Source organism: Panthera leo, chromosome C2 (genome assembly GCF_018350215.1).
Source record: "Panthera leo isolate Ple1 chromosome C2, P.leo_Ple1_pat1.1, whole genome shotgun sequence".
In the NCBI taxonomy this organism is placed as follows: Eukaryota; Metazoa; Chordata; class Mammalia; order Carnivora; family Felidae; genus Panthera; species Panthera leo.
The window spans coordinates 72,366,674-72,392,961 of record NC_056687.1 but is presented as its reverse complement, the minus strand read 5'-3'; the positions used below and the strand labels follow the sequence as shown (position 1 = coordinate 72,392,961).

The 26,288-nt window shown below is 34.8% G+C and overlaps 1 protein-coding gene across 10 annotated transcripts in view; it reads left to right on the top strand.

Moving 5' to 3' along the window:
- Window positions 1-26,288, top strand: part of DLG1 (discs large MAGUK scaffold protein 1) — a 272,972-nt gene that overhangs the window by 167,872 nt on the left and 78,812 nt on the right. For all 10 annotated transcript variants that reach the window (XM_042955806.1, XM_042955805.1, XM_042955810.1 and 7 more), the window contains 7 exons: window positions 2,042-2,092; window positions 5,157-5,281; window positions 7,523-7,692; window positions 8,661-8,797; window positions 14,337-14,481; window positions 17,019-17,139; window positions 23,154-23,310. In XM_042955806.1, coding sequence (XP_042811740.1) covers window positions 2,042-2,092; window positions 5,157-5,281; window positions 7,523-7,692; window positions 8,661-8,797; window positions 14,337-14,481; window positions 17,019-17,139; window positions 23,154-23,310 — 906 coding nt within the window. The remainder of the gene's footprint in view (window positions 1-2,041; window positions 2,093-5,156; window positions 5,282-7,522; window positions 7,693-8,660; window positions 8,798-14,336; window positions 14,482-17,018; window positions 17,140-23,153; window positions 23,311-26,288) is intronic.

Here is a 26,288-nt window from a genome sequence, read left to right as displayed (position 1 = left end):
AAAAAATTATATGTGTAACATATAACATAATCTCATAAACATAATCTCAAAAACAAGAAGAAAAACTCTTTAGGTGAGAAAAAGAGGAAACAGTAGCAATTGGGCTTGAATCCATTATAGCCATGAGAACCCAAAAATGTAGAAGAGATGAGTTTTAAAAGCCCTCAAGAAAAAAACTCCTAGGACCTAAACTGGACCTGAATTAAGTGTTACTTTCTTACAGTATGGTGAAGAAAACAAAGTAGTTTACAAAAGACTTCATTATTCTGTTAATAATAATAATAATGAAACCATTATTCTATTGCTGTTTAACAAACCACCCTGAAACTTAGTGGCTAAAAAATAATTCATTATTTCTTATGAATTTCTGGGTTAACTGGAAAGTTCTTCCACTTTATATTCGTTGGGGTACTGGAAAAGGCTGGAAGATCCAAAATAGTCTCATTCACATGACTGGCAGTTGATGCTTGTTACTAGTTAGGAGTGCAGCTGGGGCTTTTGGCCAAGGGCCTCAATTCTCCTTCATTTGAATCTTTTCATATGCTATTTGAGCTTCCTCACATAATAGCTCCTGAGTTCTAAGCAAGTGCATTCTAAGACAAAGGTAAATATTACACAGCATCATTTGTGCCATATTCTTTATAACAAAGCTCATCTAGGAACTGCCTAGGTTGAATGGAAGGAGAACTAGATGACATCTCTTGATGGTAGGATGGTTTAGTCATGTTGCAAAAGAGCATGGAGGATGGAGGATGGGAGGCATCTAGAGAAATGCAGTTTATCACAATCCCTATTTGACTCGCTCGGGTATTTTGCGCAGCCTCATCCCATCAGAAATGTTAGAGCAAGACTTGAACCAAAATTAATCTGATTATAAGGACCATTCACCCTTCACCAGTGACCCTCTCTCTGTGGAAATTCTTCCTGGAGGGAGTAGGGAATAAATTGGAAGGAATAAGATAGTGCTTGGTCTATAAGATGTAAACAAGAATGCTTGGGTGGCTCAGTCAGTTGAGCATCCAACTTCGGCTCAGGTCATGATCTCACATTTCATGGGTTCGAGCCCTGTGTCAGGCTCTGTGCTGACGGCTCAGAGCCTGGAGCGTGCTTCAGATTCTGTGTCTACCTCTGTCTCTCTCTGCCCCTCCCATGCTTGTTTGTTCTTTCTTCTCCTTCTCCTCCTCCTCCTCCTCCTCCTCCTCCTCCTCCTCCTCCTCTCTCCCTCTCTCTCTCTCTCTCTCTCTCAAAAATAATAATAATAATAATATTTAAAAAAGATATAAACAAGGACTTGAATGGGACATCAAATTTAGACATGAAATACATAAGTGAAATTTGTGACAACACTAAAGTAACAGATGCAGAGGTGGGAACTTGCAAGATATATAAAGGAAAGAGTAATAAGTTTTTCAAATTTGATGGTATGTAATGCTCATGAAGAGGTGAGTTATGTATATTAGGAATGAAGTTAAATGATAGATTGGGGTCACTTCATACAGAGCCTTATATTTGAGTTTCTGAAAGTTTTAGAGGGAGTATGTTAGTAGACGTGGGCTCCGAAAAGATCCATCTGTGTAAAACACATTAGAATGATTTGGGGAGTGGAGAATACTAATCCAAGAGATTGGGTAGATTACACTGGCAGTAATCCAGAAGAAATTAACAAAGGCTTGTACCAAGGTAGTAGAGATGACAATGAAGAGGTGATAGTTTTCAGAAAAATTAAAGTGAATGAGTAAGAATTAGTAGCTGGTTAGATGTGTGGATCAAGGCAGTGAAAAGAGTTGGAGTTCCATAATACTAAAAGCTGTATATACCCTTTCAGTATTTGAAGTTATAATATCATAAATGTCAACTCATTAATCACATTTGTACTCTTCCAGTCTTTGAAATTTTTACCTAAAATCATTACAGTAAAGCCAAATTATTTGATTACTATCATACTTAACAGGTTTGCATTAATAAATCATGCAAAAATTATGTCTCGACATTTCCAATTTTATACTCTAAATTTCTATGCTACTTCTTTTTTCCTCATTAGGTTAATGGCACTGATGCAGATTATGAATATGAAGAAATCACACTTGAAAGGGTAAAAACTTAATTATCTTAAGTTTCTTATGCATAAATCTGTTGCTTTAAGGAATTCTTTAAATATACTGCTCTTTCATATAGAATTAAAAGGAAAAGATCTTTTAAAAACAGAACTGTGTAATATTAGTTTCTTTTATAAATTCACGTATTATTAAATTAGCCATGGTGTTTTTAGAACATGTTGCCTTTTTTTAATAACCTTTTTTTAAAAAAATAAGCTTTTTATTTAAAATAGTTTTAGATTTACAGAAAAGTTATACCAAGAGTTTCCATTTATCCAGGCCTCAGTTTTGCCTATTGTTAATGTCTTACATTACTAAAATACATTTGCTTCAAGTAATGAGTCATATTGATACATTATTATTAACTAAAGTCTGTATTTGGATTTCCTTAGTTTTTATGTTTTTCTCATTCAGCATCCCTTCCAGAATACCACATTACATTTAGTTATCATGTCTCCTTTAGGCTCATCTAGTCTAACAGTTTCTCAGATGTTTCTGTTTCTAAATTTTACATTTATTTATTTTTCATATAAAACATTGTTGATTCTAAGTATTTAGCATCCTAGTAATGTGGTTATTGTTATCAGTTTTCTTTTTTAGCAAAAAGAAAAAATAGCCATAGTTCTAATGGACAAGATCCTATCGAAAGTTTATGAACTCTCCCAGTCATATAACTTAAGGTTATGAGTTAGATGTGTAAATTTTCTTGAATCATTTACTCCTTAACAGTATCTGCAGTCAAGGGGTGCCTGGGTGGCTCAGTCGGTTAAGCGTCCAACTTAGTGGATGCGAGGTGATCTTGCAGTTTGTAAGTTTGAGCCTTGCATCGGGTTCTGTGCTGACAGCTCAGATCCTGGAACCTGCTTCGGATTCTGTGTCTCCCTCTCTCTCTGCCCCTTCCCTGTTTTGCATTGTCTCTCTCACGCGCACACTTCCTCTCTTCTCTCTTCTCTCTTCTCTCTCTCTCTCTCTCTCTCTCTCTCTCACTCTCTCTCACAAAGATAAACATTAAAAAAAAGAAGATCTTCAGTCAATTGATGGCTATATTTTAGTAATACCACCTTGTCTGACCAGCATTTTGGGGAAATTGTTTTACAAAAGTAAATTTCCTAAGTAGCTGAGTGTCTGTATATTTCAAACTAAAATCCTAGATAATTAGATTTGCTTATTTCAAGCCAGAGTGAAAACACTCTAAGTGCAAATAGACCTAAAAGGGTCTTTTTACATGTGTACTAGATTACAGGTACCACTACCTGAATTTGGATTACCTGTTCAAGTAAGATGGATGAGTAACTCTCAAGTAAGCATAGTATTAATGTATTATACATATTTTAATATGGTATTTATTTGGTGTTTTTCCACCTTACTTGAGATATAATTGACATATAATTCTAACTTTTTTATCTCACTCATTTTCCATCCTTTCCCGTGCCTTTTAAATTTAGTTAGGACTGTACTTTGTTTTTTCACTCACTAAAACACTTGAGTACCAGGAATTGGAGAGGTGTTATTAAAAGATACAAACTTGCAACTAGAAGATGAATTAAGTTCTGGAGATCTCATGCACAGCATAGTGATTATAGTCAATAAGACTGTATTGCATACTTAAAAATTGCTAAGAGACTAGACCGTAAATGTTCTTATTACAGAAAGAAATGACCGTTAAGTGGCATGACAGAGATGTTAGTTAAAGCAATGGTTATAATCATATTGCGGTATATAAATATGTCAGATCAACACATTTTACACCTTAAATTTACACAATGTTATGTGTAAATTATACCTGTTTTTGAAAAAGCAAATTAAAAAAAAGAACTTGATTACCTTGGTGACTTGGTAACCTCATACAACCTATTGATACTATTATTGATATTCTAGCAACTCTTAAAGAGTTTACACTGAAAAAAATATTAAAACAGAATTGTAGGGCACATAATAGAAGGTATGTTTAAGCTGTTCAATATTAACGGTTAAGTAATCAGTTCAGATATATCTGCGTGTTTGAGTTGCCTGAAAGCCAGAGTTAGAACATTAAAAAGCAAAAACAAAAAAACATTTTTTAAATACCACTGCTTAGAACAATTGTCCTTTAAGACTTTTTGGTAGCAGTAGAAACTTTTCTTCAAAGAAATTATTCAGAAATATAGTATGTAAAACAAGTAAAAAGCCCTGCTTTGGCAAAATTGACTTTGTTGTCAGGAAAGCTCACCATTTGATTTCTCATGTTGGGCTTTCAGTATTAAAAAATATCTTTTGCTATTTGTGTGTCTTGGCTAAACATGTCAGGGATGGGGGAGTGGGACATGTCAAGGATGATGACTTAGCAGATGCAGTTTGGTCATTTTAAAATAAGCTGATGGCAAGGTTAGCAGAAGAAAAACACCATTCCCTGCCCCATTTTTTTAAAGCTGAAATAATGTTAGTTTTACCTATCCAGAAATAATTGCAGCAGCAAGATCACATCAGTTTTTTACTCTTAGAGAAATTTGCCTTACCAAGCATGAGTGGATACATTCTAAAAGAAAGAGGCCTAATAGCAATACCTCTGCAGAAGGGTGACTTGTCCTAGTACAAATTGCCTGCACTTTTAAAGAAAGAACCATAGACTAGACTCCAAAAGTACTCAGTACCTACTTAGAAGTAATACCTTTGAATTCTTTTTTTTTTTTTTCATGTTTATTTTTTGAGAGACAGAAACAGAGCATGAGCAGGGGAGGGGCAGAGAGAGGGAGAGACAGAATCCGAAGCAGGCTCCAGGCTCTGAGCTGTCAGCACAGAGCCCGACACGGGGCTCAAACCCACGAACCGTGAGATCATGACCTGAGCTGAAGTTGGATGTTTAACCGACTGAGCCACGTAGGTGCCCCTACCTTTGAATTCTTCGTAGAGACAAAGGAGTTTTACTTATATTTCTTAATTTAGAATCTTCATATTCCCTGCCTATATACTTTTATGTGTGTTCCTTGTGTCGGTACAGTTTCTAGGTCCTATAATGACAGGAACCTACCAATAAAGGTAATTCTTATTCAGGCTCAAATTTTTTTTTTCCTTTATCCCCAGGGAAATTCAGGGCTTGGTTTCAGCATTGCAGGAGGTACGGACAACCCACACATTGGAGATGACTCAAGTATTTTCATTACCAAAATTATTGCAGGGGGAGCAGCTGCCCAAGATGGAAGATTACGGTATGTTTTGCATTTTATGTTGTGATGCTGAACATACTTTGTATATTTTTCTTAAGGCAAATTGAACAAGGCATCAATACAAATAAACACTATCATAATAACCAATATAAGGTAGATGCTCAAATTACAAATGAATGAGATAATTGTGCTCTAACCATTGTTTCCCTCTTTTCATTCAGGAATTTAGTTTCTCTGATATTATAACACTTTGAATAATAAATTTGATGGTTTTAAATGTGAACAAATTCATAGAAATCGTATTTTTATTTTTTATTACTTTTTTAATGTTTGTTTATTTTTGAGAGGGAGGGAGACAGAGTGTAAGTGGGGGAGGGCAGAGAAAGAGGGAGACAGAATCTGAAGCAGGCTCCAGCCTCCGAGCTGTCAGCACATTGCCCAACGCAGGGCTCGAACCCACACACTGTGAGATCATGACCTCAGCTGAAGTTAGACACTTAACCAACTGAGCCATCGAGGCACCCCATTCCCTTCGTATTTTTAAATACATTCACAAACTGTTTTCCATTATTTTCTGGTGGGAAATATGTATATAAACTTAGTTAGGATACAAGTGATGATATATACCTGAGTTTGTATCCCATACCACAAAAAGTAAAAATTATGCAAGTTTTAAGTATCTTAATATGTTTTCTTAATTGAATGAATGAAAGTAATATTGGGTAATATAGGGTGCTTGTTTGAATTTGTTTAAATTTAGTGTTCCATTGTAGAAGATATCTTTAGCATATTTTGTTATTTCCTTAGGCCATAGATTATGGCACTTTTCGTATTCCCTTGTTTGTTGGTTTTTATTTATATGGTGACAGTCTGAAGTTTTAGGACTAAGGATTTTATATGATCTGTTAAAAACATCTGTTTTTGGGGGTGCTTTGGTGACTCAGTTGAGTGTGTGACTTTTGATTTAGGCTCAAGTCATAATCCCAGGGTTGTGAGATGGAGCCCCAGGCTCGATACATGGAGCTTGCTTAAAATTCGTTCCTGTGTGTGTATGTGCACATACGCACTCTTTCTGTCTCTTTCTTTCTCTCAAGAAAAAAAACAAAAAACAAACAAAAAAATTCATTTAAGGCTGTTGGCACCTTATGCACCTCTTGTTTCTTAACTTCTCACTGGATACAACAGGTGATGTATTAATGAAATTAGTTAGATATAAAATTAATAATTTGACCATTCATGTAAACATAAACATTTATTTCCCAATTCTGTTATTGGCCTTTTGTTTGTGTTTTTATGAAAGTTACTATGTCCCATTTGTTTCACTAAAGAACATCCCTTTAATACTAACTCTAACCTGTCGCTGTCTTTGCATACAAAATTTCTTTACTCTGAAGAAAGCTAATTACATAGAAGATTATCAGGATCAATTTTAGTATTTCAGTTGTATTTTGTTCTCCTTCTCTGCCCAATTTCAGATGATTCTTTTCCCCTAATGGAATGCTATACAATTTAAACTGAGACCAGAGCTGGGGGGAAAAGTTAGAATTAGGAACAAATCAAACTTTAAAGAAATATATTACTGTGTCAAATTAAAATAAATTATTTATATGAGAAGCCTTTTAATTAAATGGTATAGTCTTTAGCTTCACAATAAATTTCAAGAAATAACTTTTTTTAAATGCAGTGTCTAGGTTGACAAAGCAATCAAAAATTATTTTTTGATAAATCAGTGAATAGATCTCAGTTTTGCCACCACTGTCTTTTTGATCTTAAAGTATTCAGTCTGAACCTCAGTTTTCTTTTGAGTCACAGCTGTCTCAGTCATTTTCTAGGTGACCTTGGAAAAATTATTTAAACTCTTTGTGCCTCAGTTTCTCCGTCTGTGAAGTGGAGATACAAATATGTATCTACCTTACAGGTTGTAGTAAGGGTTAAAACACTACAAGTACCTGGCACCGGCTTAGTTCTAAATAAATATTTGCTGTTTTTCTAAAGTATCTTAATTTTTACACTTAATAAGCATACAAGAACCACACAGATTGCAGCTGTCATTATAATATTTTTGTGTGATAATCTCTTATTTGCACTGTTTCTTTTGTTGGCCCTTGGAAAGTATTTATGTGAGTGTTTGATACAGTGGAATCTAACATGCAGTTTATTCGTATATTTTTTTCTCTAGTAAATAATTCTCTTTACCTTAAAAATTAAAATAACAAAAATTATTGAAGTTAAAATTTGATATTTTAATATTATTTATCTTTAATATTTTGGGTTTCTTCTCAGGGTCAATGACTGTATATTGCGAGTGAATGAAGTAGATGTTCGTGACGTGACACATAGCAAAGCAGTTGAAGCATTGAAAGAAGCAGGGTCTATTGTACGCTTGTACGTGAAACGACGGAAACCAGTATCAGAAAAAATAATGGAAATAAAGCTCATTAAAGGTCCTAAAGGTATGAAATAACCAAACGTAGATTATTAAGAAATCTCTGAGATAAATGTAACTAAGAAGTTATTTGTGACACCCATTCTAAGATTAACAGAACTGGTAATCTACAGAATGTGTGTGAATTTGTAGAATTTCTGTATTATTTCTGCTGATTTTTGTCTTAAGTAGAATTCTACTTAAACACTTGGAAGTCCTGTATAGTGTTGGTATTAACTTGTAATCTTCAATCTACAAAGTATATTAAATGCAGATACACAGGCTAAATTAAAAGAAGAAACTATATATCATTAGCAGTTTTATCTGCAATGAGGACGGTTATATGTGATTTCTGAGTTTTGAAAACATTGATGGGATTGAGGAAAAATGAAATAGATTCTAATTTGTAGCTTTGTGGGAGAAGTGGTATTCCAAAAAATGAAAAAAGGAATAGAAAGCTACAAATTTGTCTGGTATTAAAGCTATGGATGGGATTTATGAATTACAGAAATCCTTTATCTAAAATTAATTCATAGAATATTGGAAAAAGAACAAAATTATCCACATTTCTGAAGCTTATTCGTTCTGCCCACCACAATTTTATTATTTTTCTCAATTGTTTTAATCTCGTGAAGGTATTAAAAATGTTAGAAGCACAATCATCATGGGAACAAAAGGAAATAATTTTGTAGTGCCTTTTTGAACTAACAAACAAATGCATTTACAAAAAGATTTTAAGAAGTAACAGGAGTGGGTGGACTAAAAAACTTATTTATAACTATAGGAACACCTATATATATAATTGTCCCCTGACTACAAAGCAAATACGTAGGATTTTAAAAGTACACAAATAGATTCTTTTGTGTTTAAAAAAAAAAAAAAAGAAAGAAAAATTAGTGTGATGAGATTATCCTCATCTAGTTTTCAGCCATTTCTTTCTGGACTTAAATTCACATTAAATGATGAAATTTCAAAACTAGTATTTTTTTCAAACAGGTCTTGGGTTCAGCATTGCTGGAGGTGTCGGAAATCAACATATTCCTGGGGATAATAGCATCTATGTAACCAAAATCATTGAAGGAGGTGCAGCACATAAAGATGGTAAACTTCAGATTGGAGATAAACTTTTAGCAGTGAGTATAAGAAATCTGTTATTTTAAAAATAATTTTGATGTCAATAAGATAAAAACAGAGGGAGACGCCCCATAAGAGACTCTTAAATACAGAGAACAAACTGAGGGTTGCTTGTGGGGTATTGGGTGGGAGGGATGGGCTAAATGTGTGATGGGCATTAATTAAGGAGGACACTTGCTGGGATGAGCACTGGGTATCATATGTTAAGTGATGAATCACTAAACTCTGTGTCTGAAATCATTATTACATTATATGTTAACTAGCTTGGATTTAAATTTTTAAAAATAATAATCATTTTGATGTCTTTTTTTGGGAGGGGGTGGGGGAAGATCAGAATTTCTACTTGCCAAAATGTTTAAACAAATTTTTGCTCTCATTTTTTCACTCATATTTAAATGAGTGAATACTGATCTTGCTTTAATCAAAACCTGAAAAATGATTCTTGGTATTATCCTTATTTACCATTTCATTTTTCTCTACCAGCTTCCTTCTCTTTTTCTTTTATTATTTTTTTTTCTCATTTCTGTCTCTTTTTTTTGTTAAAGGGTTAGGGACTTGAATGCACAGAATTTCTTAAACACAGTGTCATCCCTCATGTGTGACTTTCCTTTTTCCCTTTTATTTTAACTTATTTTATTTATAGTATAATGAAAACTGCTAAAGTCATTACCCAGCCCAAAACTACAATACCAACAATTTGTGTGTCTCATTCCTTTGCTTTTTAAAAATTGTTTAATCATATACATATGCCTAAATATTTTAATACTAATTTGTTCTGAAAAAAAATTTTAAGGCTATTGTGCTGTATGTAGTCTTTTAATACTTTTTTTACTCACTATTGGTTTACTGAGACTTATCCATATTATTGCCTGGAGATAAAATTTGTTAATTTCACCTCTATATAATACTCTTTTCTGGGACTATGCTACAGTTTATTTCTCTGATCTTCTTCAATAAATGTCCCATGTTCCCTAGAAAAACAAAACCTGAAGAAAAGCTGCATGCTTAGGTTTTTGGGAGAGGCGTAATCAAAGCTAGAGTGAATCAAAATGAAAGGTGAGGCAGGGAATGAGGGAAAGTCAATACAAGACACTATGTTTCTGAGCTGTCCATAAATTCATAAGAAAATGTAGCTAATTGCTTATCATGCAGGACAGTCTTTCAGGCAGGTGTTGTGGGACTATTAAACCTTAGATCCAGCCATCCAGGGAAAAGAAAGGATTTATCTCCTGTCTCTTGTTAGGTACAGTCTACCCCATGGGTGGTAACTATCCCAAATTTCTGGACTGTTACTCACCTTCTGTGGGCAAGTGCTTGGGAAGCCAGCTCCCATACTCTCCATAGCGTAGTACTTCCTCTGAACCCAGAAGGGGTGGAAAAAACCAGAGCCTCAGTGATCTAGACAGATCACACACAGGCTTTTGACATGTTACAGCTCTCTATGAACACATCAGCCATGCCCATACCCAAGTCCAAGTGCAGCCCTTACTCTAAAAGAGATTGAAAGAGCTGGTAATGGCAGGAGATGAGGTGAGAATAGCAGTAACCAAGACTCTCGTAAGCACATGGCCAAGGCCTAGTGGGCAGGTAGGCTCAGGCGAATCTGAAAAAGACACATAAACTAGGTCTGGTATAGTGGTGAGTTAGGTTATTTCCTTTTTTTTTTTTTTTTTTTTTTTTTTGTATTATGGATAATTCTCCTAGGGAAAGCTGCTGTGTGTTCTGGTGAACATGTACATATAAGAGTTTTCACTTAACTGTTTACCTAAGCATGGAATTTAATGGTCATGGGATATCATCTTAGTAACACTATAGCAAAAACATATTGTTTTCCAAAGTGGTTATAAAAATATACACTTCTGGGACACCTAGCTGGCTCAGTTGGTAGAGTATGCACCTCTTGATCGTGGCGTTGTGAGTTCAAGCCCCATGTTGGGTATAGAGATTACTTAAATAAATGAATCTTTTTGAAAAAATTTAACATTCCTAAGCAATATATAAATGATTCTTTTGCTGTATATGCTGTTCTGTACTGCTTATTGCTGCAGCAAAGAGATAGACTGATTGTTTTCAAGTTTATTTTTTGTTGTTTTTTTTTGTTGTTGTTTTTTTTGTTGTTGTTTTTGAAGTTTATAATGGGGAAGAGGAAAGAGCTCACTTTGAACTACTCTTCTGCACACACACACACCAGTTCAAAACAGCCTGCTTTCTCCACTGAGTTTCTCATTTATGCTTTTTAATTTCTTAAGTATAGTGTTTTCCTTTATGGTTTTTCCAGAATCAGTTTTGGTGATTGAGAAGGCAGCAATTTATGTGGACTTAGCATTTAGTCAGGTTTTGGTTGTCATAATTCCACTAAATTATCAAATTCTTAGTTCTCATTTTAATTGACATTAGACACACCTTCCTCCTTCTTCAGACACTTTTTCCATTGTGCTTAACAGTTACCCTCTTTCATAGTATTCCTCTTATCTCACTGGTCATTCCTTCTCATTCTCCCTTTTGGTGCATCTTCTCCCTAAACATCGAAGTGTCCTTGTACATTTTTTCTTCCTATTGATAGGTGGTCAAATAACTTACTGAGTCTCATTGCACATGGTAGGGATAAGTATTGTTTTCTGAGCTTCAGTTTTCTTTTTACACACATGCACTTAAATTTTGTGCTTGGCTGAAATAAAAAAAATTTTTTTACCAGTGGTTCTTGGCTAAACAGTTCAAAAGCTCTAAGAGATGTCATCTAGTCTCTTTGTATGTCTCAAGAGTCATCTCAAATTTAATGTATCTAAGAATGAACTTCTGAGTTTCATCCTATACACCACCCTCCACCCCTAAATCCTGTTCTTGCACATTCTTCACATCTCTTGAAATAGGAACTTTATCCTTCTATTTGCCCAGGTCTAAAACTTCAGGATCATTCTCCTTTCATACTCCATCTTGAATCCCTTAGCAAATCTTGTCAGCTCTTTTATCAGTTATCTAATGTTGCTTAGGAAACACAAAAATTAGTGGTTAAAATAACAACAATAATTATTTATTTGCCTACACTTCTATAATTTGAGAAGGGTTTAGCCAGGACAGTCTGTCTCTGTTCCACATAATGTCTCCTGTCAACTAGGGCCAGGAATGCACTTCCAAGTTCACTCACATATGGCAGACAAGTTGGTGTTGGCTGTCATCTGGGAGCTCATCTGGGACTATTAGCCAGTGGCCTCTCCACATGGCTAAATTGGGCTTCTCACAGGATAGGGATCAGGTTCCAAGACGGATGTACCAAAAAGACAAACTCCGTTCTATGGCATTCATCAATCCTCTCTTGGCATCTCAACTATTAATGTCTCATTGACTAAAGCTAGTTACATGGCCAAGCAAGGTTCACTGTAGGAAGGGATTTTACAAGGCTGTGAATACCAAGATATGTGGCTCATTGCAGGCCACCAAAAGAACAGTATACCATAGCTGTATATTTCAAAATGCAGGCAATCTTTCTTCACTGTACGTGGTAGTGTGGGACTATAAAAATGACCATGTGGCTGAAACCCTGCAAAGCCATATTAATAACCTGTGGCAAAAGTTAATGATATGTGATCTTTAAAAATTTTTCTTAAAACATTAAGAACTGTCCTATCAATTATATAGGTACAAATTAGGGAAATGAAAAATATATGAAAATGAGTGTTTAGTACATTATAATTTTAAAACATTGGAAACAGTGTTTTTCTTTGCAAAAAAAAAAAAACAAAAACAAAAACAAAAAAAACACAAAATTACCAAAAAGAAGAGCAGTCTAAACCTAAAGCTAGCAGAAGGAAGGAAAAAACAAAGATCAGAGCCGGAGTTAATGAAATAGGGAATAGGAAAACCAGAGAGAAGATAAACAAAACCAAAACTCAGTTGTTTGGAAAGGTGAACAAAATTGACAAACCTTAGACTGATCAAGAAAAAAAAGAAGACTCAAATTTCCAAGAGTAGGAATAAAAGAGGGGACTTGAGGAAATACTTTTATTTATAAACATTTGTATGCCAACATATTAAATACCTTAGATGAAATGGACAAATGTATAGAAAGACACAATTACCACTTTTAGTCAGACTGTACTGAAGAGTCTAACCAGGGAAATAAAAAGACATTCATATTGGGAAGGAGAAAGTAAAACTATATTTGTAGATTACCTATGTAGAAAATCCTGGGGCACCTGCATGGCTCAGTTGGTTAAGGGTCCAACTTAGGCTCGGGTCATGATCTCACGATTTGTGAGTTTGAGCGCCACATGGGCTCTCTGCCCCTCCACCACTCATGCGTACTCTGTGTCTCTCAAAAATAAATAAACATTAAAAAAAATTGTAAGGAACCTACTGATAGAACTAATAAGTTTAGCAAGGTTGCAGGATATACCTCACTACTTAAAAATCAATTCTGTTTCCTAAAAATCAGTTGTTTTGGAATGCCTGGGTGGCTCAGTTCGTTAAGCGTCTGACTTTGGCTCAAGTCATGATCTCTCAGTTTATGGGTTCAAGCCCCTGTTGGGCTCTGTGCTGACAGCTCAGAGCCTGGACCCAGCTGCAGATTCTGTCTGTCTGTCTGTCTGTCTGTCTCTGCCCTTCCTCCACTTGCACGCTGTCTCTCTCTCAAAAGTAAACAAACATTAAAAAAAATTAAATCAGTTCTGTTTCTATAACAGAAGATAGATGAATGCTTAATAAATAAAAAAATCAACTTGACTATTAAACAGTGGAAGTGAAAATTTAAATAATGATGTAAAAATTGATGTTTTTATTTAGTTTTGAGAGAGAGAGAGAGAGAGACAGAATCCAAAGCAGGCTCCAGGCTCCGAGCTGTCAGTACAGAGCCTGACATGGGACTCAAACGCACGAACCGTGAGATCATGACCTGGGCTGAAGTTGGACACTCAACCAGCTGAGCCACCCAGGCATGCCAAAACATGCTTTTTTATGAATTGATACTGTTTAATGTTGGCAAAGGCCTGAGTAGATGGGCATGACATTTTCATATTCTGTGGTAGTGGTATAAATTTACTAAATCCATTTATTTAGAACAGTTTAAAATATCTGTTAATACTGGGATGGCTTAATAAATTATGATACAACCAACCATGGTATAATGTGCAGCATTTTTTTTGAATGAGGCAATTCTGTGTGTCCTAACATGGAAAGATCTCTAAGATACCTTATATTAAAAATCCAGTTGCAGAATAAAAACTTTAATATAGTCTCATTTTCTTTAAAAAAAAAAAAAAATCTAAAATGTACCCCCATATGTTCACAAATACCTAACAGTAAAAAGTAGATTAGGTTCGGGGATTGGGAAGAATAGGGGCTGGAATTAAGATTGGCTATTCCATTAACATACGTAAACAATTTCCTGATATGATAGACAAAAATATATAGGTTTTCTTTTCACAGACCTTTATATTCCTTAAATCACTCTTGCTTTGTATTTTGGTATAATTGTTTATAACCAAAATGCAGAAAGCAAGTGAAAATGTCCTAAAACAAATATCTTTTGGGATTTTCTTTTAGGTGAATAGCGTGTGTTTAGAAGAAGTTACTCATGAAGAAGCAGTAACCGCCTTAAAGAACACATCTGATTTTGTCTATTTGAAAGTGGCAAAACCCACAAGTATGTATATGAATGATGGCTATGCACCACCTGATATCACCAACTGTAAGTCTGCTTAAATCTATCTTATTTCCCTATGTTTAAATATTTTAAAGGAACTATATTAAGCATTTAACCTAACAGTCTGTAAAAAATCAATTTTAGGGGTGCCTGGGTGGCTCAGTTGCTTAAGCATCTGACGCTTGATTTCCACTCAGGTCGTGATCTGACAGTTCATGAGATTAAGCCTAGTGTTGGGCTCTGCACTCTGAGCATAGAGCCCACTTGAAATTCTCTCTCTCCCTCCCTCTCTCTCTCTCTCTCTCTCTGCCCTTCCCTCGCTTATGGATGCATTCTCTCTCTCTCAAAATAAAAATAAACATTTTAAAAAATCATTTTTAAATCAGAATCTTGATAGTAAGAAGGGAGGCAGCCTTTTTCAAAGTTATATGTAAATAATAGTCAACAAAGGTATTGCACATTCTTTTTTTCTAATAGTTGTGGGATATAGCAGAGAAACATACTTTAACAAGCAGTTCTTTTAACAACCAGGGTAATTCTGATGCTTCTGGTGGACTAACTCATGGACTACACTTTGAGAAATATTAATTTTAAATATTTCTAAACTTGGGCTATTCAGGGCACCTGGGTCGCTCAGTCAGTTAAGTGTCTGACTCTTGATTTTGGCTCAGGTCGTGAGCTCATGGTTTATGAGATCAAGCCCTGTGACAGGCTGTGCATTGACATCGAGGAGATTGCTTAGGATTCTCTCTCTCCCTCTCTCTTTGCCCCTCCCTGCTTGTACTGTCTCTCTCTCTTTATCTCTCAAAATAAATAAATTTTAAAACTTGGGCTTTTCTATATTCTCAATTATATGAGCACAGATACTCTTTTTGTACAAGTTCCTCATATATTACCTAACTATATTTGTATATAGTACAGTTATGTTGCCTAGAAATGAATTGTTATGATAGTACTAATAAAATTTTAAGTTTCCTGTTTGATTTTCAGTTTTTTTAATGTAAAAGCTAAGGTAAGACTTAAATAATGTGTTTGTGTTTCTTGAAAAATGACAGTTTTATTTCTTTGGTGCATTAGTTGATATCCAAAGCACTCATGTAGTAAAGATCTTAAATGTACTCTCTGCAGTCTGCTTTTCCAAATTTTCCTCATTTAAATTGTAGAATTTTAGAGATATTTGTGGTTTTATAAGTGGCAATGTCTTCAGTTTTAGAACTCTCAAAGGCCATTACTGTCACTAATCATTATAAATTTAATGTAAATTATACTTTGAAATGAATGTACTGTCTTCCAATGATACATCTTCATTATCTGCCCATTGATTTATTAATTACTCAGGTATAACTGAATTTCTTGAAAAAATTTTTTTCAATGTTTATTTTTGAGAGACAGAGGCAGAGGGCAAGTAGGGGAGGGGTAGAGAGAAAGGAAGACACAGAATCCGAAGCAGGCTCCAGGCTCTGAGCTGTCAGCACAGAGCCCAAAATGGGGCTAGAACTCACGAACCGTGAGATCATGACCTGAGCCAAAGTCAGACGCTTAACCAACTGAGCCATCCAGGATCCCCAAATATAACTGAACTTTTTAAAATAGTATTCAGTCTCTTTCATGGACAGGAATGATGTCTGTTGTTGTTGTTGTTGTTGTTTTTTTCAATACTTCATTTGTGTCAGAACAGAACTTTGTTACTTATTAAAAATTCTTACAGTTCCTATCACACACAAACTTTATATAAAGGCTTTATGTATTTTTATTTGTAATTAGAGATGCAAATTCACTAATAAGGTATTTTATGCACCAATGTAAGTATCAGTCTTATTTATTTATTATGCTGCCTTATCTGTTCAAGATAGCAATGCACATTTGTAACAGTTGCTCTACAAACTGAGAATTGGTGTTCTGATTACAGCCAAATATACGAATAGTCAGGCTGCTTCTTACAAATACATTACACTGGAAAAAAAAATGTTACTTTAAACTGAATTATCCCTTTTTATGTATGCTAATGTGACCAAAAACTGGGAGACCTAGTCCTAAAGAGTAATGACTAAATAATGATTGCTTGATTTTCCTGTAGATAGAGGTAGAATCTATTTTTTACATCTATTGAACTAATAGAACATTGTGAAAAAGCTGAAGTTTGCTCTTGCTAGTTCAGCTCTTTGCTAAGACTCTATTTCCATTCCCCTCATTCAGTAGGTGATTGCAATTATGAATTTTATTATATACTTCCAGTCCATGTTCATACTATATATGCTGTTCATAAATGATAGTCTTTTGAATGACCTTTCCTGGATTTCACTGTGCAAATCCGTTAATGTAAAACTCCTTTTTAGTTCTATTTTCTCAAGAGAAAACCAGATGGAATAAGTTTGCTTACTGATCTGAATATCCAAACTAGTTTTTATCTGGAAACTTGAGCTTGTCTAATTTTTTTACCTGATAAATAAGTCTTTTCTACCAACTTACATAAATAAGTGGATATGAATTACATATTAACTAAGCTTGAAATTGGTAATTCACAAATAAGTGCTGAATGGTTTGTTTCACTTGAAGTGTTTTTTACTGTCTTCATTTTTAAGCTTCTTCTCAACCTGTTGATAACCATGTTAGCCCATCTTCCTACTTGGGCCACACACCAGCATCACCAGCCAGATACTCACCTGTTTCAAAAGCAGTGCTTGGAGATGATGAAATTACAAGGTAAGGAAGTGAACATTCATCTTTCTTAAATAAAGTTGACTGTTAGATGGAATTACAATCAACCAAATAAGACAGCCACAATTTTCAGGACTAAAAAATTTTGTCAATAGATAATGAACTTAAACCTTAATTTTTGTCATTGGAGGGCTCATGAAGAGGCTGAAATATAAAAATATTTTATATTCCAAATAAGTTACTGCCCTTTTAAAATAAATACTTTTTTTCAGGAATGGTAAGTTGTGCTTAGAAATTAGCATAGGTAAAACTAAGTTAGGAATATATTTATATTTAAAACTAACTTTTCACATATTCCTATCTAGTGTACATCATAAAATTTCATTATGGCAGTTATGTGAATCATGTTTAGAATTCAAGTGATATTTTCTTTGCTTGGTATATATCCTTGATATCCTTACTCTTAAAATTTACTTTGATCTAATTTTAACTGCTTTTTATTCCCAAAGAACTCTTAACTAGGTGAGAAATAATAAGCAAAAAGTATTTTAGATCTTGTTCATATTGTGCAATATAGTATTAAGACATCATGTCAGACATATTGCTTTATAATTTGCACAAGTATTTCACTTAAGATTAAATATCTGTAAATTGATGTCTTTTTATGTTTTTATTAATTGCATTGTTGTTGGCATTAGTATTTTTGAGCTTTCATACTTGTAATTATTCCTGTCAGACTCCTGGCTCTAGGCAGTGATCTCTTTAGGGTCCCATAGGAAGGAATTTTCATCTGTGTCCTCTTTTTCAATAGTTAGCAGTACTGAAAAGTTAATTAATAATAAGTACACAGTAATTGTGTTTGGAGTGAAAATTAGCAAAAAGAACAGTGTTTGTGGTTATTTCTTTGTTTTTTGTTTTTTTAATTTTTTTTAAATTATTTTTTGAATGTTTCTTTATTTTTGAGAGAGAGAGCGTGAGATGGGAGGGGCAGAGAGAGAAGGAGACACAGAATACAAAGCAGGCTCCACGATGGGGCTTGAACTAAGAATCGCAAGACCATGACCTGAGTTGAAGTCCAAAGGTTAACTGACTGAGTCACCCAGGCACCCCTGTGGTTATTTCTTTGTGATAAGAATTTTCAAGGCTGTAAGTCTTTAGGCTGTGCTCCTATATTGATCTGTCGTGGCTTTGTAGTTGTTTTCTAATAGTGCCTTTTTATAGAAGTAAAGAGGAAAGGGTTAGTATCCAAAATCTATAAAGAACTTATCAAACACAACACCCAAAAAACAAATAATCCAGTGAAGAAATGGGCAAAAGACATGAATAGACACTTCTCCAAAGAAGACATCCAGATGGCCAACCGACACATGAAAAAATGCTCAGCATCACTCATCATCAGGGAAATACAAATCAAAACCACGATGAGATACCACCTTACACCTGTCAGAATGGCTAACATTAACAACTCAGGCAACAACAGATGTTGGTAAGGATGCAGAGAAAGAGGATCTCTTTTGCATTGTTGGAGGGAATGCAAGCTGGTGCAGCCATTCTGGAAAACAGTATGGAGGTTCCTCAAAAAACTAAAAATAGAACAACTCTATGAGCCAGCAATTGCACTACTAGGCATTTATCCACGGGATACAGGTGTGCTGTTTCGAAGGGACACATGCACCTCCATGTTTACAGCAGCACTATCAACGATAGCCAAAGTGTGGAAAGAGCCCAAATGTCCATTGATGGATGAATGGATAAAGAAGATGTGGTGTGTGTGTGTGTGTGTGTGTATATGTATATATACACACACACATACATATACATACATACATACAATGGAGTATTACTCAGCAATCAAAAAGAATGAAATCTGGCCATTTACAACCAATGTGGATGGAACTGGAGGGTATTATGCTAAGTGAAATTAGAGAAAGACAAAAATCATATGACTTCACTCATTTAAGGACCTTAAGAGACAAAACAGATGAACATAAGGGAAGGCAAACAAAATAATATAAACACAGGGAGGGGGACAAAACAGAAGAGACTCATAAATATGGAGAACAAACTGAGGGTTACTGGAGGGGTTGTGGGAGGGGTGATGGGCTAAATGGGCAAGGGGCACTAAGGAATCTACTCCTGAAATCATTGTGGCACTATATGCTAACTAATTTGGATGAAATTAAAAAAAAAAAAAAATTCCAAACCACAAAATCAGAACTGAATTCATGAGGGTTAGGTATGGAGGTTAAAAGACTCTTCCTATGCATACTTGCATTTACATTATCTATAACAAAGCAACAGACTCTCGAGAATCTTAATATTGAGGAGGATAAGTATCTTGAAAGATTATAAATGAAAATTATTTGGATTTGTTTTATTTTAGTAAACAAAATATATAGGGTTTAATAAAAAGTAAAGAGGAAAATAGTTAATGGCTTGTCTAATCTTTAATCTCTGCATATTTGTCTTTTTTTCTGCATATTTTTCAAACTAAAAAATATATTAGCATCTTGATTGCTGTTCCCCATCGTTTTTCATTATATATCTTTTGTCTAGAATATTGTATTGGACTTTGTAGTATTACACAACAGGTCTACCTGTTTTCTTTACTTTTCTTTGAAAATCTGGTGGTTGATGACTGCAGTAACTAAAATGTGTGTTTTATCACTCTTGATAATTACACTATTTTGTCCAGATAATGAGGTACAACAATCTTTGCACTCACATTAGAAGTTCTCCCCAATTTGACCCTAAGTAATCTTTCAGAGGTTATCTCACATTACCAATTTAAAAAAGGAAAAGAAAAATCCCAACATACAGAAAATTGATGATTCTAAAGTTCTTTTTTTAACAGGTTCATTGAGATATGATCCACATATCATACATGTCACCCATTTAAAATGTACAACTCAGGGGCGCCTGGGTGGCGTAGTCGGTTAAGCGTCCGACTTCAGCCAGGTCACGATCTCACGGTCAGTGAGTTCGAGCCCCGCGTCAGGCTCTGGGCTGATGGCTCGGAGCCTGGAGCCTGTTTCCGATTCTGTGTCTCCCTCTCTCTCTGCCCCTCCCCCGTTCATGCTCTGTCTCTCTCTGTCCCAAAAATAAATAAAAAACGTTGAAAAAAAAAAATTAAAAAAAAAATGTACAACTCAGCAATGTTTAGTATATTACATTATTAATTTTTTTATGTGTGATTCAGTAGCATTAATTGCATTCACAGAGTTATGCAGTCATTGTCACTATTTCCAGAACCTTTTTATCACCTCAGATAAACTCTAACCATTAAGCAGTAATTCCATTTCCTTGTCCTCCCAGTCCATGGTAACCTATTGTCTAGTCTCCTTTCTGTGTGCCATGAAATTTGCTTATTCTAGATTGTTTGTATAAGTGTAATCTTACAATTCTTTTGTGTCTGACTTCTTTCATTTAGCTAATGTTTTTAAGATTCATCCATGTTGTAGCATATATCAGAACTTAATTCCTTATGGCCGAATAATATCCCATTATTTGTATATACCACATTTATTTATCCATTCATCTCTTGATGGACACTTGGGTGGTTCCCACCTTTTGGGTATTAAGAATAATGCTGTGACAAACATTGGCATGCAAGTATCTGCTCGCATCCTTACTTTCACTTCCTTTAGATATATACTGAGGAGTGGAATTGCTAAGTAATATGGTAAATGTATGTTTGTTTCTGTTTATGAGGAACCATTTGTTTTCTGTAGCAGCCACACCATTTTACATTCCCACCATCAATTTATGAGGGTTCCAGTTTCTCTACATCCTCACCAATACTTGTTTTTTCTGTTCTATTTCATAGCCATTGTAGTAAGTGGGACATATCTCGTGATTTTCATGCATTTCTCTAATAACTAATGATGCTGAACATCTTACAATATTTGAAAAATCTGAATTTATTTTCCTCTGAAATACTGTTGGATTTTAGCAGGGTATTTTTAATGTATTGTTTGCTAACGTAAAACTATAATTCATATATGGTTTGTTATTTTTTGCTTCATATATATATATATATATATATATATATATATATATATATATATATATATATATTCAAGTTTTAATTTAAATTCCAGTTAACACACAGTGTAATATTAGTTTCAGGTGTAGAATTTAGTGATTCATCACTTACATAACAACACCCAGTGCTCATCACAAGTGCCCTCTTTAATACCCATCAGTCATTTAACCCCATCCCTCCACCCCCCACCCCATATATATGATTTAAAGCATAGCAGAAACCTTAAACTATGAGTCTGTCACCTAACAACGAAATAAAACATCACCAATCTAGTGAAACCTATTTTGTGCCCTAATTCTCCCTTGCTTTTCTTACACTGCCTTACCAACTTAAATTCTTTTCCTGGATTTGGTTTTATTATTCCATTTTTTCTTTCACATATGTATATATCTGTTTAATATTTCCTAAACAATATATTGTTTGGTTTTACAATAATAATTTTGTTAACTCAAGTGAACTGGCAGAGCTGATTAATGATGAAATGAATGACTAGAAAATGCCTGTTTCAAGTTTTTAATGAATACTTAAGATTAATTCCACATTATATGGAAGGATCCCTAAAATTCATTCTTAAAGAATACTTACTTCTGTTAAGCCTTTTGTTACCAGTAGCTTTTTTGCAATGTTCTAGAAAAATCTGCTTACATTTTTAAAATACTTACCAAATGATACATTCTAATTCCAAATGATATTCTGCATTTCATCATGTCTAAAATAATCTCCTAGAATTTTCATGGTCTTACCAGAAGGTATAAATGGTATTCACACAACTATGTATATAACTGGCAGCAAATGTGAAACATTAGTAGTGGTAAGATGTATTCTGATTTCAAAGATTTTAAATGAAGGTGGAGGAAAAGGCTCATCTTAGAATGAATGAATAGCAGAGAAAGGTAGAGGGATATGACTTAAGAAGTAAAGGTATTTAATTATTTTATATAAAAAGTTTGGAGATCGACAGTTCTAGCATTTGTGTAGCAATCCTTAGGTGCATAGTATCTCTAGGGTTCTTCTGGTCTTACCTTCATGACTATAATATATCCAAACCAGTAATGTGATTTTATTGTTCATTTTTTGTATGGGTGTTATTTTGGTAGGGAAGGAAACAAATGTGCTTTCTAAGGGGACAAAATGTGCTTTGTTTTTGTTAGGGTCTGTCTTTCTTTGGGAAATGTCAATAAAATTTAGCTTTATTTATTTCTCAGAGGCCAGAATAGGGTCATAGCCTCAACTTAACAAAGAGGAATGGGATTGCTATGACTGGCTTAAGTTAGTCAGGATTTATTCTTTTAAGACTGTGAAAAGGGCCTGCCTTTTCTAAGACGAAGGCTTATCTGCCTTTTATAACATCTAGGAAGTAGGGGCAGTGACTGGTTCATAGGCAATAAAATGTGTGCAACGTCAACTTTTCTAAAGTGTATATTTCTTGAGTATATTTCTAAAGTGTTTATTTCTTGAGTAGGGCTCTTTAAGTCATTTATATTACCACATTGTTTTCTCTTTTTGTTTTAGTTTCATGTTTGTTTTTTAACAAAAATTATGGGTTTTTAACATGGGTTTTCAGCTTTTATATACAATTTGGATTTTTCCGGGGCACCTGGGTGGCTCAGTGGTTAAGCGTCTGACTTTGGCTCAGGTCATGATCTCGCAGCTTGTGGGTTTGAGCCCTATGTCGGGCTCTGTGCTGACAGCTCAGAGCCTGGAGCCTGCTTCAGATTCTGTGTCTCCCTCTCTCTCTGCCCCTCCCCTGTTCATACTCTGTCTCTGTCTCTCAAAAATAAATAAATGTAAAAAAAAAATTAAAAAAAAAACAATTTGGATTTTTCCTTTCACTTTCTAACCTTAATTTCTAGTCTTAGAATCTCTACCCCATTGTTTTGAAAACACTTTTAACTTTCATCTAGCTTTCTTTATAGTTTGATAATATAAGATTTATCAATAGGGAAATCTCACTGATAGAATGTCAAGTTCTATATAAAATTTCTAAGGTGTTCAATATTTTTCTAATTTTTAGGGAACCTAGAAAAGTTGTTCTTCATCGTGGCTCAACAGGCCTTGGTTTCAACATTGTAGGAGGTGAAGATGGAGAAGGCATATTTATTTCCTTTATCTTGGCTGGAGGACCTGCTGATCTTAGTGGAGAGCTCAGAAAAGGAGATCGTATTATATCGGTAGGAGATGTTAATCAAAATAATATTTTTATTATTTTAACTATGACCTATTAATTATTAAAAGTTTTGTTTTTCATATCCTAAAGTTGTGGGAGATATTTCAGTTATTTTCTTACATTTTACAACTTAATTGTAAGATTGCAGGGATGTCAGAGAACATGTTGTGTACAATAGATTTTCTTTCGTTATTTGACTTACCTATAAGGGATCAGTCTGTATAAATATGCTTGAAGAAAGTATGTATTCTCTATTTATTGACTGTTATCTGTACAGTTTATTATACATCTGACAATGTTATAACATCTGACAATGTTATCTGTATGTTTATTAACTTTGTTGCTTATGTTGTGCAGATCTTTATACTTTAATCTGTTGTCTACTTGATCTATTATTAAAAGAAATGTTTTAAGCTGTCTGAATGCGATGGTGGGTTCAGCAATTAAGTTAGTTTGTCCTTGCAGTGATTTTTATTTTTATATCTCCGAAACCATGTTATTAGATGCATCTAAATTTAGAATCATTATTCCTTCCTGGTGGTTATTATTCAATTCATAATAATTTTTTTTTTATTATGTAATAATCCTCTTTATTTATAATAATAGTTTTTACCTGGGGTGCCTGGGTGGCTCAGTCAAACATTCATTCAACTTCGCTCAGGTCACGATCTCACAGTTCATGAGTTCAAGCCCCACATCAAGCTCTGTGCTGATAGCTCAGAGCCTGTAGCCTGCTTCAGATTCTGTGTCTCTCTCTGCCTCTCTGCAACTAGCGTGTGTGTGCATGCTCTCTCTCTCCAAAATAAACATTAAAAGATTTGGGACGCCTGGGTGGCTCAATCGATTAAGCCTCTGACTTCAGCTCAGGTCATGATCTCGCGGTTCGTGGGTTCAAGCCCTGTATTGGGCTCTGTGCTGACAGCTCAGAGCCTGGAGCCTGCTTCGGATTCTGTGCCTTCCTCTCTCTGCCCCTCCCCTGTGCGCGCGTGCTCGCTTGCTCTCTCTCTCTCTCTCAAAAATAGAGACTAAAAAATTTTTTTTTTAAAAAGATAATAGTGTTTAACCTAGAAGCTACATTGTCTGATATTAATGTGGCTCTTTTTTGCTTGATATTTGCCTCCTCTTTTCTCCACTTTTTACTTTCAGTTTTTGTGTGTATGTGGTTATTACCTATAGAATTTTAGGCTAAAACTGATCAAATTCAACTCTTCTCCCTAATGACATACTGACTTTGGGAACCTTAAACCTTTGTGCTGTTTCTAGTATTTGACTTCTGTTTTATTTATTTATTTATTTATTTTTTCTTAATATTTATTTTTGAGAGAGAGAGACAGAACATGAGCGGGGGAAGAGCAGGATCCAGGCTCTGAGCTGTCAACACAGAGCCCAACGCATGGCTCAAACTCACGAACCGTGAGATTATGACCTGAGCTGAAATCAGATGCTTAGCCAACTAAGCCACCCAGGTGCCCCTGTTTTATTTTTATATACCCCAAACTTAGTCATTTTGATTTTTGTGTTTTAACAATCCATATGTTCTATAATTTTTGTTGCTGTTGTTCATCATCTCTTGTGTTTATCTTGCTTCTTCTGTATTTTTCAGTGGACCTCTAACAGCATTGGGATTGAATTTGTTGTGTAGGACTGTTTGGTTCATTGCAGAAAATTTAGCTTTTCTAGCCCCCATCCTTTACATGCTAATAAAATTTCCTGGTCATTTAAAAAAAATTTTTTTTAATGTTTTTATTTATTTTTGAGACAGAGAGAGACAGAGCATGAGCAGTGGAGAGGCAGAGAGAGAGGGAGACACAGAATCTGAAGCAGGCTCCAGGCTCTGAGCTGTCAGCACAGAGTCTGACACGGGGCTCAAACTCACGGACTATGAGATCATGACCTGAGCTGAAGTCGGACGCTTAACTGACTGAGCCACCCAGGCGCTCTCCTGGTCATTTTTAAAAGCTAAAATATTTTTCAAATACCCAAATGTACCTTATTGGGAGTCTTTAGATTGTTCATTCAGCAATAATTTCTTAATGATAAATAATCATAGAGTTTGTCTGAAAATATCTTTACTTCATCCTCACTTGTGTATATAATTCAGTCTAATGTACTAGAGTGACAGCTGTTGTCTCTCAATACTTTGAAGATACTGTTGTATGCTATCAAGCTTCTTTTTTTGTATTTAACAAAAAAGATCTGCACTATGTCTTATTTATTTGTAAGTGATTTGGTTTTTCTTTTTTCACTTATTTAAAAAAAAATTTTTTTTTAACATGTATTTATTATTGAGAGACAGAGAGAGAGCATGAGCATGAGAGGGGCAGAGAAAGGAGGAAACACAGAATCTGAAGCAGGCTCCAGGCTCTGAGCTGTCAGCACAGAGCCCGATGCAGGGCTCAAACCCACAAGCCATGAAATCATGACCTAAGCCAAAGTCGGACACTTAACCGACTGAGCCGCCCAGGTGCCCCTCACTTATTGTTTTTTTTTAAAGTCTCTTACTTTTTGGTGTACTACAGTTTAATTAAAATATGATTATGTCTAGCTTATTATTTTTTCTGTTTAAGATTTGTTGAGCTTCCTGGATCAGAGAAGTTCCGTCTTTAATCAATTCTGGAATCTTAGCCAGTATTTTTTCAAATTTTGCCTTTCCTACATCATATAGATTCTCTCCTTCTTCAGTTCCTGTAAGAGGAGGATATCATCCTGTCCTGCATGTCTTTTAATCCCAGTGTCATATTTATTAACTCTGTCTTCTTGTACTTAATTTCAGTCAGATCTGTTTTCTAGTTCATAAATTTTCTTCATCTATGTCTAATCTGCTCTTTAAGCCAAAACTAATTTTTTAATGTTTATTTATTTTTGAGAGAGAGTGAGATACAAAGAGAGAGACAGAGCGTGAGTGGAGGAGAGGCAGAGAGATGGAGACACACAATCTGAAGTAGGCTCCAGGCTTTGAGCTGTCAGCACAGAGCCCAACGC